At 43.9% G+C, this 14,298-nt stretch overlaps 1 protein-coding gene across 2 annotated transcripts; it reads right to left on the bottom strand.

Annotated features, from left to right (window-relative positions):
- Nucleotides 1–9,985: 9,985 nt before the first annotated feature.
- Nucleotides 9,986–13,996, bottom strand: LOC121713953 (keratin, type I cytoskeletal 18-like). 2 transcript variants are annotated; one of them, XR_006032988.1, is made up of 7 exons: nucleotides 13,471–13,996; nucleotides 11,826–11,908; nucleotides 11,572–11,728; nucleotides 11,311–11,475; nucleotides 11,034–11,159; nucleotides 10,632–10,907; nucleotides 9,986–10,463 (listed from the first exon to the last, which is right to left on the bottom strand). XR_006032988.1 is itself a non-coding variant. In XM_042099063.1 (7 exons), the coding sequence occupies exons 1-7, from the start codon at nucleotides 13,900–13,902 to the stop codon at nucleotides 10,343–10,345; spliced, it is 1,305 nt and encodes a 434-aa protein (XP_041954997.1). In that variant the 5' UTR covers nucleotides 13,903–13,996; the 3' UTR covers nucleotides 9,986–10,342. The 2 variants fall into 2 exon arrangements, 1 of the variants encoding a protein (XP_041954997.1); XM_042099063.1 differs by having other exon boundaries at nucleotides 10,687–10,907.
- Nucleotides 13,997–14,298: the final 302 nt, after the last annotated feature.

Raw genomic sequence — 14,298 nt, 5'->3', positions numbered from 1 at the left:
TGTGAGGTTGCCTGGTTCTCAGTAGCTGGGAGTAACCCTTTTATGGTCATATCTGAGCAAAAGACAAACAAAGGCCAAGTTGTCCAAAGGGGGGAACACTATGTGGAGAGGCTGATCATTACAAGTTGACCCTACTGAACATTATCTGCCTCGCTGTGAAAAACAGCTGCAGAGCTGGAATGTCTGTTTTGGGATGACTGTTGCCAGCTAAGATAACATGTTGCCTGGTATGAAGCTATCGTGCCGCTTGACTGCCTCTCCCTATGTTATCCAGTTTTGCATTCTTTCATGTTGTCATTTCCAGTTACATCATTCTTTTTCAATACTCATTTTGAGTAATAAAACTTTCTGGACTATGCTGGGAAGCTCCATTAATTAAATATGCCAGAGACAATGACATTCCTGAGAGGGACTTAAGTCCACATTAACTAGGGTCCCTGAAGATGAGAAGCAAAACAAAACTGTTTAGTGATTTGTAAGATGTTTGGAGGGTCAAATCAAGCACATCCACCAGGTTTAGCCAAACATTTTAGGGCAAACTAAATATGGCCCCTGCTGTTTGTTAGCCCTGACCGGGGTCATCCCTATGTTCCCCTGGTCCTACAGTATGTTCCCCAGGTCCTATGTTCCCCAGGTCCTATGTTCTCCGCTCAGGTTAGGGTTAGGGGTCCTCCCCACTGACCACTTGGTGGCTGTCTATCACCAAGTCAGGAAACACAAGTGTTTTGGGTGTGGCACAGATTATCTAAGACTGATGCTCTTAATCCAGCCTATAGCCACGATGAGTACTTTGGTTTCACCTCTCGGTCAGTGTGAATAATGACCATTTTAGTCGTGTCTGGACCTCCTCTCTTTAACAGATGTGTTATTGCCTTCTTTACACAGCTTGGCTCGGAAATTGAGGCAGTGATTCAGACCTCAAGATAAGGCATCTACCAAACATGACATCTGTCTGGGGATACAGCGCCTCACCTCAGGCTAAACACAACAATCTATTTCCCGTCATCAAACTCGCCCTCTTTCTATATCCTCTCTCTATCCTCCTCATTCTTCTGTTCTGTCAGCCTGACCCGGCCCATCCCACAGTCGCAGTGTTCACTGTGGTCTGGAACTTTTCCACTGGAGCCAAATTGGGCTGGGGGCGTAGTCTGCTAGGTTGCATAGAGACAGTTTGGGTGAGATCCCGTTTTTGGAAATTTGAGTGTGTTATTATTGTCATTGAGTTTGTCTTACAAAGTGGTCACGATTGGCCATTTGAGACACTTTGGACTCTATTTTGCCGATCAGAAACGCCTGGTCAGAAGCGTAAAGTTTATAGGCGTTAAAGGCGTGGCCAGTCCACATTCACTAATTTAATGGCCTGATTATGTGATCAAATGTCGGGTGCTTGGCGCAAAAATGTTGTTGTTATGTTTCTTAATCAGTCATGTTTTGAGTGTAACATCATTTAAACCAATGAGAATGACATCTGTCATTCACTTTAACAGGGCGCACGCACCTTCAAACAGCGCATCGGTATTTTGATAGTCAGCTGCGCATTTGAAGGAATCTGCTTGCACTCGAGATCGGAACAGGTATTCCACTAAACCATGCTTTACTAAAACCTGTTTGTGACTAGCAGAGTATAGCCTACACACATCTGCACTCGTCTATTATTTGAACTCATAGGCAAAGTGAAACTAACTTCACCATGGTCTCATAGCTCTCAACGACTAAACAGTTCTACACAGTTAATTACTTTCACTATTGACTGACAAGGTTACTATCGACAACATAGCCTGAAAAAAGCTACACTTACCCCAATAATGTTCAGATGACTGAATAAAAATCCTAAGGATATTTATCCTGCAGAGGAGTTGCTGCTTACATCTCGTGACACTGCATCTTCAGCTATGCGCCTTTTGCTATAGACCAGGTTTTTCTTGGTCAGTGGCGTAATGATTTTTAGAGGGTGTAAGACAGCGATTTTTGGATTATGCCTTATGTTGCTAATTACTACACCCCTGGGCACAAGGTTTAATAAAAGTAAAAGAAATCCACCACTGACTGGGTGTGAGATAAGAATAAGCTTTGCGTTGCGCTTTGTGCAAGATAGGGGCCTTAAGCTGTTTTACACTACTGGGCCCCACTTTTAACCCTGGATATAGTTCAGGCAAGGGTCTAGTCTTCCAGTGATTTTAAAACCGGATTATGTCTCCAGGTGTAGCGACCCTGCTTCAAACTAGATTTACAGCCGGGCAGAAAATGCTTTGAAGAGCCATGACCCATACATAGTTTACAGTTTACGTATTCACCAACCCATTGGCGGAAGTTCTGTGAAGTAGGAAGAACTTTATAAGTGGTTTCTAGAATTTAATGCGGTTAGCATCCACATGCTCATAGTTCTCTCTAGCTGATCTTCCTTTTCTAAAAATCACGCTAGTATATCCATTGACCTTGTTTTGCTTGAGACATTGCTGTTGATCGTTTAGCCTCCTCTTCTTTTTCAGAAACAAAGCCGGTTGTATATCTTCTCCTGTGCTGTAGACTTACCCCATGCTTTCCAGGATCAAAGACCAAGATCAAACCCTGCCCTTCCACACTCAATGGTGTTTTAAGCCCCCACTTCAAGGCAGGGCTGTGACCATCGACTTCAAGGCACCTAACCCTAGCCGTAAATGCAGCGCTGCCTGGAAGATGATGTTGGGGGCTTTAAACACCAATTAACCCCTTCCACCCTGCACCTGCATCCCTATGCTGCAGTGCGCCTTGACCATGCTTAACTGCTTCCTGCGGATTCCATCTCTTTTATCTGTTCTCACTGTTGAGGCAGTGTCCTAGATGACTGGATCCTTAGGCTATACTATTCCATTTTCATTTGAATCTGAAATTATTTTTGTTTCATTTTTGCCTCTCATCTAGGCTACACTACTCCGCCATTTTCAAGCTCCTAAAATGAAACGATTTGAAAACACTGTAAGAGCCATATACATTTCAAACTCTTCAAACAGGCTTTGGGTTGTCATGTGGACAGCGAATCTGCAAACATCAGAAAATGATTAGCGATGAATGCAACATGGAAACCGAAATACAACCTTTACTACTCTTGTTGCCTTCGGTATCTGTAGTGTAGTTAAATTACACAATTTACAATGTTGACAATTTATTTTGTGAATGTCACATGATTCATGTGGATGGTCATGTGATCTGCGGTTCGGAAAAACAAGCTGTGTGGATGGAGAATGTATTAAAAATGAAACAAAAACTGAATAGTGTGGATGTAGCCTTAGACAGTGACAGAGTCATCTCCAGGCTGCTCTTAACACATTTGAACACCTCAACAATCTGGTCATTTCTTTTCCTTACAGTGCTACTGTAAACAACATGGCACCCCAAGCCATTTCCTAATTGCATAATCAAGTCATCAAGTCAAGTCACATTTAATTATATAGCACACTTAAACACAATGCAATTGACCCAAAGTGCTCACAGAAATAAAAATAAAAACGTGTAAGTGACAAAAGATAAATAAAAATACAAAAAAATAATAATAGTATCGGAACGCCCCCTCTTACCACCAGTCCCGTGTTTCTGTCCTCTTGCGTGTATGTGTCACTTACTATTCATTTCTTTACAAACTAAGACGGCGCATTCCTAAAGAAACGCAAGCACCCACACCATTGGTGTATCTAAATTAGCTATGCACCAAAAATGACATTTTACCGTGACTCGAAGAGCTGTAAACTGTCTTGTAAGGCTGTGTGTACAAATCCGCTTGGAGCGCCAGTGGAATTTTGAATTGCAACTCAAAATTGTGATCTTATTGTTTGAAATGTTGATTGGTTATGGAAAATGGAAATAGGCCTACCTTTTCAACAAATTACTATCATGAATGAAAAGAATTTGAACAACAAATCTTTGTTGGAGAGTGACGACAGGAAAGATAGCCAGGGAACCAGATAAGAGCTGTTGTTCAAACACAATGAAAGGAAGCAAATTGCACCTGGTTTACCCTTTGACCCTTACCTTAGCTACCCTCCTGCACTGCATTAGGACCTTTTCACTGTGTCAGACGTTATCTCGAGATGAGCTTTGGCTTTATTTTTTAGGGAATGTGGAAATGGGAAAACACAACTGAGGCAAGTTTCGATCTGCTTGGTGTTTTCAGCAAAATCCTTCCAAGAAAACAGCTGGATTTAAAAACACTTTCTAAGGACATAACAATAAAAGAGCCCTTCGACCTCACAAATTAGGTGTGTGTGTGTGTGTGTGTGTGTATAGCAGGAACTCAGCTAGCATGTTAGTATCTCTTTGGTGATTGTAGAAGAATGTGTTAAATTCAATGGAAACAAAAGGTCAATATATGTGGACCGTTGCCCTACACAGAAGTTCACCCTTCTATCTGCAAAATACCTTCATGCATTCCTTCTGTAAATGACCATCTTTTCCTCTGCCAAGCACAGTGATCATTAGCACACTTACTATCTGCAATACAATCTTGAACAGTTGCTTTGTATTTCTTTGTAATGCTGTTTTAATCCCATGAGTAAAGCCTACAAACATAGTTGGTAAGAGATACCTGTTCTTTAGCGAAAAGAGAGCAGCTTTAGATTCTAAACACATGGCAAGACAGTTATAGGTTCCTATAACGTCTTGCCAACTCTGTCTTGCCATGTGTTTAGTTGCCATAGTTTTGCCACAACTAAGTTGTCATGACAACTCTGAAAGGTTTGTGTGTCTGGTTGTTATGGTAACCCAAACCTCTACGGGACACTTTACAGAGAATGAATGCCAAAATGGTTGGTGTGTGTGGGTTTTCATTTAGGCTGTACTGGGATAAATGACGCACAGAGGGGAAACTAACGGTCCAATGTGGTTTCTGAAACTTCTAGACTTTTTTCTATGTTTTTTTTTTGTGCAAGTCATATGGCTCTACTCAGCTTCTGGGGAACCCCTGCCAATAAAGGAATGACTCACACAAGGCAATGTAGTCACACACACACACACACACACACACACACACACACACACACACGCATGCATGCAAGCACACACGCACGCACGCGGGCATGCGCACAGGCACAGGCACACACACTCATACTCACACCCTGCATGATGGTGCACAGACTGGTGATCTAAGGCATCTGATCAGAGATCCTGTTATAACAGGGAGTGGGGGAAAGCTGACAAAATCATCTCAAATGTTCACACCACCAAAACCACACAAATATGAAAGTGTTCTGCCGGTACAGAGAGCCCTCTTTAATTTCACTTGTCTCATTCACTTTGCACTATTTATGAACAGACCACAAAGTGGCTATTTTGGGAAAATGTTTACACCGCGGGTGCGAGCGCTGGGATCCAGAATTTGAGAAGTGGAAATGCTGCAGCCTTGTCACGCATCCACATTCATGAGTCCAGCTGCATGACTGAGCAGCCTAGCTTATGAAAACCCACCTGTGGCGGACTTCAGGGCCAGAGTAATCTCCTGCCCAAGGAGCCTGCCGTAGAGGAATGTGTGGCATGTGGTGCTCTCAAGCCTATTGTTCACTCACTGATGCGTCTCAGAGAACAGCTAGGAGTCTGTGCAGTTCTGAACAGGGAGTTCTACTCTGAGGGATGTTTCACAGCAGGTTCATCACTAGCAAGGATAGATTGCCAATATAGAACTCATTATCAAGCAGGGAGCGTACCTATGTTCCCTGGGTCCTATGTTCCCCAGATCCTATGTTCCCCGCTTTGTATGGGACCGAGGAACATAGGACCCTTTCTTAAAACCCTAACCATAACCCTAACCCTAACCCTGAGCGGGGAACATAGGACCCGGGGAACATAGGGATGACCCCATCAAGCACTGCACTCACTGTGCTGCTGACTGTAACAACCATAAGGCAAGTTTGGCCCTGTGTTTGCTGGTTTACTTATGGTGTCCAAACAATTTCTGTGAAATCATGTATGTTTCATTGTTATCAATTCAGCAAGAACAACAATTACAAACAATTGTCAAAGATCAGTTAGCCAGCATTCAACAAAATCCTACTGTATACTGTAGTAGAGCAACCTCATGTGACCTGTTTAAGTTATCCTCAGAAAGACTGTTACAAGAGATAAATTCCATTCCCAGTCATCTATGAGTCATGCTATAAACTGGCGTGGGAATATTGTGCATTAAGAGCACCAGGAGAGTAATGGGTGATAACCCCAAGCCCCCCCCCCCCCCCCCCCCCCCCCGCTCCGTCAACAAATTCATGAGGTTGTTACATGAAAACAGTCATGCTAATAACGGGGGGGGGGGGGGGGGGGGGGGGAAAGAATGTGTGTAGAATGGCAAATGTCCAACATACTTGAATTTCCGCTGGGGATCAATAAAGTATCTATCTATCTATCTATCTATCTACATAATATACTTGCCTGACAAATATTTTAGTTTATAAATAGTGTGGTGTTTTTCTATGACTTAAAGAATGCATTTATGTTTTTTTATAAGCTTTAATATTACTTCAGTTATTATGAGCGTTTCAAGGCTATTACACATCTAGAACAGACCAGACCAACAGTCAAGGAGTGGGGTGCGGGAAGATACAGTAGACACTAGGAAAAGACATCCTCTCATTAGATGGTCAAGAGAGAGGGGAGGATAAGAGCAAGGCCAAGTAACAGGTGGACATTGTCTGCTATGAAGTAAACAAGATAAGAGAATCCTGCTTACACCCAACTGGATAGAACCAGAAAGACCCAGAGATATACAGTTTTGCATATATTTTATGCATGATAGGGAGATGGTTTCCACCAATATTATTAACTGTCAGATGCTGATTGGCCAAAAGGTGTTTTTTTGAAAATGGCACGAGAAGATGGCACTTCTCGAAGGCCAAGGGGTATAAAAGATAGGCCGCAGCCATCTTTAAGTCAGATTTCATGGGGGGGGTGCCAGCTGATGATATCTCACCTCACCCTATTGCTTGACGGTTGGTCTGGACATCGTTTAGGTTGGACTATTACTGCAATACGGTGAATAAAGATCACCAGTCTTCAGAGATCTCCTGTCTGCATTGTCTCCTTTGGACGCCTTGTTCCAGAGTGCTAATTAGTAAATAGTTAAGTGATTGATTGTTAATTGGATTCGAGAGTGGACAGTTTTTCCACGACAATAGTTTGGCAAATATTTTCACTGTGCTATTATCTTTGTTGTTACATACTTACATCCTTGTGAACATCTTAAATGTGAAAGCATATTAAACTGTAGTGGCTCAGAGAATGCAGACAAAACAGTCGAGCGATTAGAAAAGAGAGGTTTCTGTGCATATATAATACATTACATTAGGAGACCTTACCCTGGAAATCCAGAGTTCTCGCGAGAGCACAATGGAATTGTCTCTCCGAGACACTCTAGCAAATAATTAGAATATTAGAATTAGAATATCTTTATTTGTCATTGTCACAGGTACAAAGAAATTAAGTGCATTCCTTGTTCCAACTGATGCACGTTACTTTTACCCCAACATTCCAGGAAACCAGCTAAACTGATGAAGACAGCGCTGCAACGTTGGAGGACAGTACACATTGGTCGTAGTGTTATCCGATAGCGTCGAAGTCCGAAATAATTCAGAGTAAACATGGTCTAGTGTTATCCAATTGCGTGCAGTGAGATTTTTAAATGCATGCTTGTTGCCACCCCTCGAGTTGGGCCATTACATTGTTCTTTGCCAGACCCTTAATCTTTCTAGATTATCAGGGTCTGGATTTTCCAGGCTAAGGGGACCTAGGAATAAAATGGAAAACTTTATGGGTATCTGAGATTCAAATGTTAACAGCCTGTGAAGGGATGGTCCTCATCAGTTAGGATCCCTGGGCTCTGAGCTCTAACTCTTTTCCACTAGCCAGGCTTGAGTGATGGCCGACAGGGTGGTGCCAGTGTAGACAGTCCCCACCTTAAAGCGTCTCTGGAGCCTGGACATCGAAAAGAAAGGAAGTGCACAACTCCAGTGGAAAATCGGCATCACATATGACCACAAACCCTCCATTCACAGAGAGCCACAGTGGAACTTTCTAAACATAGACACTTCACATTGCCTGTGGCTTCCCCTCATCTGAAAGCTATAATAAGTGTTTTGCATAAAACCAGTCGGCAGGAGCCTTTGCAAATAAGCTGTGCTGCTGAAAATGCAGTTGCTGAGTTTTTAAGGTCTTCAAATAGAACGTTCCTGGTGTCCATTCATGCTAAATCACTAGCTCAACAAAGCTCAAACCTACATAAACATTCTATCAAAGGTATCACCATTACTAGTTAACTACTACTGTTATTTGGAGTTGTGTGATGAATGACTATTTTCAGTTTATTTTAAAAATCTATATTCTACTTTCAGTCTTTCCATTGTGGCCATTTAACCCTGAGCCCCATCTCAGGTTTTCAGAACATTAGAGTGGCTGACGCAAAACAATGGTTACGTAGGTAACCGTGGTTCTATGAGTTTTGGAGAACTTTAAGGACTTGGATGTATTAACAAAGTCACCTGTGCCCTGGGTGACGTCTGTCCTTTGCCCTGGCACACAAGGCATGTCCACCCAGGAAATGACCTCATAGTAATCTTCTTGCGAGTATTATGATGACTGGCGAGCTCTGGCAGTCATCAGAAATTAATGGAACCGTGATTACATACATAACCATTGTTCTATTTAGTTTCTACGGACCACTAGGCGATGCATTAAGCATTGATGACTAATACAAGTCACAAGGAATTTCTACTTGCCTTTTAAGGATGATGTGAAGAGGTAGGAAGAATAGGTGTAGCCACTGGGTGGTGGGGGCCACATTAACCCTATAAAATCTTACAGATGTGCAGGTTAATGTCCAAGATGCATCTGAAAGGAGGACTCCTCATAGGGTCACCCATGAAGTAGATACACTCCTGGCTGACTGACCTTAAACATGAGGGGTTGGGAAACCACTGCTCCAAGCATGACCAGTAGTTTCAACAGTTCGCTTTGATAGCCGCTGCTTGGGCAGGGCATGACCTCGCTTAGATCCCATATGAGAAACAACAAGGGAAGAATTCAGTGGTCATTTGAAGATAAGACCTTGTACTGACCTCCCACCCTTTGCACACTAAGTTTCAGCTCCTTCCCTCTGGTTGCAGGTTTAGTTCCAAGTTCCTATTTTCTACATTTGTGGCTATTAATGAGGACTCTTTACTGCAAACCAAATGTACCTATGGGTACAAATAACCCGAACCACAAAATCTGCCCGGCTAGTGGCTGGTTTAGGTTGAAGAAGGCGAGGTCTTTGGGAGAAAAGCGGGGTTTGGCCAAAAGATTCCCCCTGTGTCCCCATGATGCCAATGTAATACAGCTCAATACATGAGAAGGGTCAGTTACAATAAAAACACTTTAGAAGGAACAGGAACTGCATGACAGGAAATGTTTCAACAGACTCTTTCGTATTCCCTTTTCAAAGTGACCTGTATAGTAAGAGTCTTAATATCATTCTAAAGATGGTGTTGATGACACTGGTATCCAGCATTCTCTGCATATGATGAAATCTTTCTCACTTTACACAGAAATCCTCTGCAGCCTATGAGTAATTGTCAAGCTTGACTGAAATATCTCCACTAGTTTTTAGTGTCTCTCAGTATCTCACCCGCACTAAAAATCATTACGCCACTGACCAAGAAAAACCTGGTCTATAGCGAAAAGCGCTAAGCACAATGGTGACTACACAGAGTTGAGATGTCCTGTAAGCAGTCCTTACCAACGAGTCCCAGGCAACAACTCATTTTCATGATGAATAGGCTATTATCCTGAACATTTATTGGGGTGCGATTAACATTATTGGGGTACGTTTTGCTTTTTTTCAGGCTATGTTTTTGTTTGTAACCCCTTGTCGGTCAATAGTGAAAGTAAGGAGAGACCGATGTTCATTATTGTATTGTAAAAAGATCTTAGGGAGAAGGGAAGAGAGAGAGAGAGAGAGAGTAAATTGTGTGATGAAATAAAACATTCAGAAAGATTTTAAGATGCATTTGTTTTTAATAGGAATTGTCTGACCAAGTACAACACAACATCCAAACACTGGTGAAAAACATGGCTGGGACAACAATGTCTCAAGTCAGAGTTACAAAAATAAACCACATTGCTCCAAAAAACATTTTCTCAAACAAATTAGATAATGTCATTACATCTTAAATTACATTTTCCATGTCTACCTTGTTGCTTTAAGGCAGGAAGGATAGTAGAAAAGATTTGCCTTAGCACTGAATTGGGGGTAAGAGCAACAAAGGAACAATAAGTTACAAAATCTTCTTGTTAAAAGTGGACCATGAGGTGTTAGTGTTGCGCTGGCAAGGTGAGGGTGAAGGGGGGAGGATCAGTACTGCCTCTCCTTAGTGTCTGTGCTTGAGGACACAATTTTGCCATCCACCAGTGTCTGTGTGATTGTTGTGACTTTTGTCTTCAGTGATTTCTGGTCCTCCAGGGCGTCTTGAAGTCTGGTGATAAAAAGGTTTCCACACCATTACACATCAGTTTTTTGATGATTGTGATTGTTTTTTGACCATTTTAATGTACACAGGCTAATTTTGATGTTTTGATAAAAAAAAAAATGGCATAAGTTATATACCACCGAATAATCAGTGTTTATGTCAAATTAATCTTACCTCTTGTAGATCCATTACATGGCATTGTAAAGATGACTTTCTCTGTGCCACTTACTTGAAGTCCTCGCCATCCAGGAGGCGTTTGTAGGTGGCGATCTCGGCCTCCAGCTTCATCTTGATGTTGAGCAGGGCCTCGTACTCGTGCGTCTGCTGCTGGATGTTGTTGCGCAGCTGCGTCAGCTCGGCCTCCAGGCCCCGGAGGACGTCGTTCAGGCTCTCCATCTCCATGTTGTAGCGCATCTCCGTGTCACGCAGGGTGCCCTCCAGTGACCCTTTCTGTCAGAGACACAAATGAATGGGGGGGGGGGGGGGGATATGAAGATTAGTCAGGTGTGAAAACGGCAAACGAACAAAACGAGGTGAGCGGGAGGAAAGGTCCCCTGTTGTGCTGGGGGTGCTCACCAGGCTTTTCTGCGACTCCAGCTCGATCTCGAGCGTCTGGAGCTGTCTGCGGAGGTCGGTGGACTCTGTGCGTGCGCCCTGCAGGGCCTCTGTGTTCTGCGTCATCTGAACCTGGATTTCTGAGATCTGTTCCGAAGAGAGATGCAAAAAGAAAATACATGAGAAGATATCTAATGTGGACATATGTGGTCTAAGCAACTAGATAGAGAAACAGAATTGCACATAGTCAGAAGTAAAAAAGACAAGGTAATCAAATAGTCAAATGTTTTATTCATACCTGTGATTCGTGCCATTTTTTGAGCTCATCCTGATTCTTTTGCGCCATCTTTTCGTATTTTGACCTCATCTCCTCCATAATCTGAGCCAGATCTTGACCCTTTGGCGCATCCACATCTACCTGGACACCAGACTGGGCGATCTGGTTACGCAGTTCCATGACTTCCTGTTGTAAAAATAAACAGTCAAGATTAAAAAAGTTAATACAGAAACATTTGTTGTGGGTTAAGTAGACTTTGGTCCGACAGCCACAAATGCTTACATTGTCGTGGTTCTTCTTCAGGAAGATCAACTCCTCCTTCAGGGATTCAATCTCACTCTCCAGGTTCATGCGGTTCAGGTTGGTGTCATCGATGACCTTCCTCAGGCCAACAATATCTGCCTCCACAGACTGGCGAATGGCCAGCTCAGACTCATACCTGTGGGGTGGACACAAGATGGTGAAAATCAGACCATGTCTGGATGCCCACAGGAACTACGTACAGTATTTTATCAATGTGACTGGGCAGGACTTACTTCACTCTGAAGTCATCGGCAGCCAGACGGGCGTTGTCAATCTGGAGAACCAAGCGCGCGTTGTCCACAGTGGCATCAAACACCTGTTTGACCAAGAGAGATGGTTAGCGCCTGCATCAACTGACTGCACACGTAATAAGCATTTTTTGCTTATTTACCCCCTGTTAATATTTATTTCTCACCTGTAAGTCTAAACATTATGTCAGTGTTTACATAATGCTCAATAGGCGCAATAAATTAACTGTCAAGTTATAAATGGCAGAATGTCTCGAATGTGGCTACACTAATACACCAACATCAACGTGTGAAATTTGGCATTCCGGATGGCTATAGCAGGATCTGTGTCCAGAGGCTCACATGTTTGCTTTGATAAGGAGGAGATACAGGAGGCAAAGGTGACAAAGTCCACAGGCTATTCATTAACTGGCCACCAGAGACTGTGGGAAAGCCTGATGTGTGCTGGACATGACTGGTGGGCTTTGGGGTGGAGGTCAGGGCTTGGCTTCCTGTTTTGCGGCCTGTGAGAGATGAGAGACGAGAGGCTCCACGGGCCCACCAACACACAGCTGGATCATCAGGGGAAGACTAAGCAAGTCATCCCAATCAGCCTTTGAGATAAGCTTCTGTCTTGACTGAGGAATGTGGGTAGTTTATGTCACTTAATAACAACAGATTAGGGAAAGGTCATAAGAGCTGAAGTGAATGGCTTTCCAATGGCTCCACTTCCAAAAACATTTGAATGAAGAATGAGTCTACTGCACACACATTCCCCAGAGATGATTCATCTACTGGGTGTACGCTTGACTTCAGATGAAGTGGGATTCAAGAGGGTGTGAAACACTAATTAAACATGGATTTGACTACAGTGTGACAATTAGTCAACATCAGCTACTGGTGTGATGTGTGTCAAATTATAAATGACTTTATCTAGCCAGAGGACACACCCTGTACTGTATATAACAGAACTGTTGTGATATGAAAGTCATATAGTCCAAAATATTTTTCATGTGATTCACTTATGTTCATGCTCGCTCTGTTTTCTGTCACTAATAGGCCCTGATCAAATTTAAATTTGGTCTCTATTTGAATTTTTTTCCGCTCCTGTACTAGACTCTCTGTATGTTCCATTGACAGCAGATTTCTTCCTCCCCTCTGTGGGTGAAAAAAACGCTCCTTGAAGTCAGCTATTTTCCAGCCACTGGGATTAAATAAACGTCTTCTTGTAACACAGAAAAGATAAATACGGGAAGTCTATGTGTATTCACACAGATGTCAGCCACAGGCAGGGGTCCAAAAAGGGGGGGGGGGGCAGAAACCAAAGGTATTCCCCCTTCATAGAACTTCCTGTTGATCCCTGGGCCTTTCCTGTTAATCGCTTGCAATCAGACAGCTAACATTATCTGAATGCCATCTCTTCCCTGTATTGGCCCCTTAAACCGACCCCCACCCACATACCTACCCACGCATGCTTTACACAAGTTTCCCAGCAACAGTCTGTCTCTCACCACAGAAATGTCTCATGTTCCCTTCATAGGCCAGGACAAGTCCCTCCCACTTGGCTCTCTCCTAGCATTCGACCAAAACTAAAACTAAATGACCCCTAATGCCCACAAGAACTCCAATGCACCCCCAAATGTCCACTTACCTTCTTGCGAAGCTCGTCCAAGACGGCCTGGAAGCGGCCGTAGTCGTTGACATCGGGGCCTTTCTTCTCCAGGGCCTGGCGGATCTGCGTCTCCAGCTTGCTGTTGGCCTGCTCCAGGCTGCGCACCTTGTCCAGGTAGGAGGCCAGGCGGTCGTTCAGGTTCTGCATGGCTCCCTTCTCGTTGCCCATGATGTTGCTCATGGCCTCCCCACCACCGCTCACATGCACGGAGAAGCCTCCGGAGGAGGCCGGCAGGCCGCTGCGCAGCCCAGAGTAGGACGCGGAGGAGATGCGGGTGCCCTGGCCCCCCGCGCCCCCATAGATGCTGGCCGCCCGGTAGACGGGGGCCATGGAGGTGCGGCTGATGGAGCTCTGAGCCAGGGGCACATTGGAGCGGCTGGAGCGGATGGAGTAGGAGGTTCTCGTGCTCATGGTGGCTGGACAAGTGGCAGCGTGTGTGAGAGTGAGAGAGAGAGAGAGAGAGAGAGAGTTGAGCGCACAGACACACAGGACAGGGAGGGAGGCACACATGCCGGCTTTATAGTGCTGGTTGGAAACCAGGGGCTCAGTCCCGCCCTCCAGGGCCCCACCCACCCGCTACCCTAACCCCTCCCCCTGGCCTTGTCCACTCATGCTGGCCTCCTCCTCGGCTGCGTGAGTGTGTCTGGGTGGCTGGCTTCTATTGACTGATGCAACAACTTTTGGAAATACTGTACAATATGTGTCACATGAGATGTGCTTCCTCAATCTCAAAACACGTCAAACATTGTTTTATATATATGGATATGTTTGACGTGTTTTGAGATTGAAATATTAAAAACATTATAT

This window comes from Alosa sapidissima, chromosome 7 (genome assembly GCF_018492685.1).
Source record: "Alosa sapidissima isolate fAloSap1 chromosome 7, fAloSap1.pri, whole genome shotgun sequence".
NCBI lineage: Eukaryota > Metazoa > Chordata > Actinopteri > Clupeiformes > Clupeidae > Alosa > Alosa sapidissima.
This window is presented reverse-complemented; position numbering and strand designations above follow the sequence as displayed.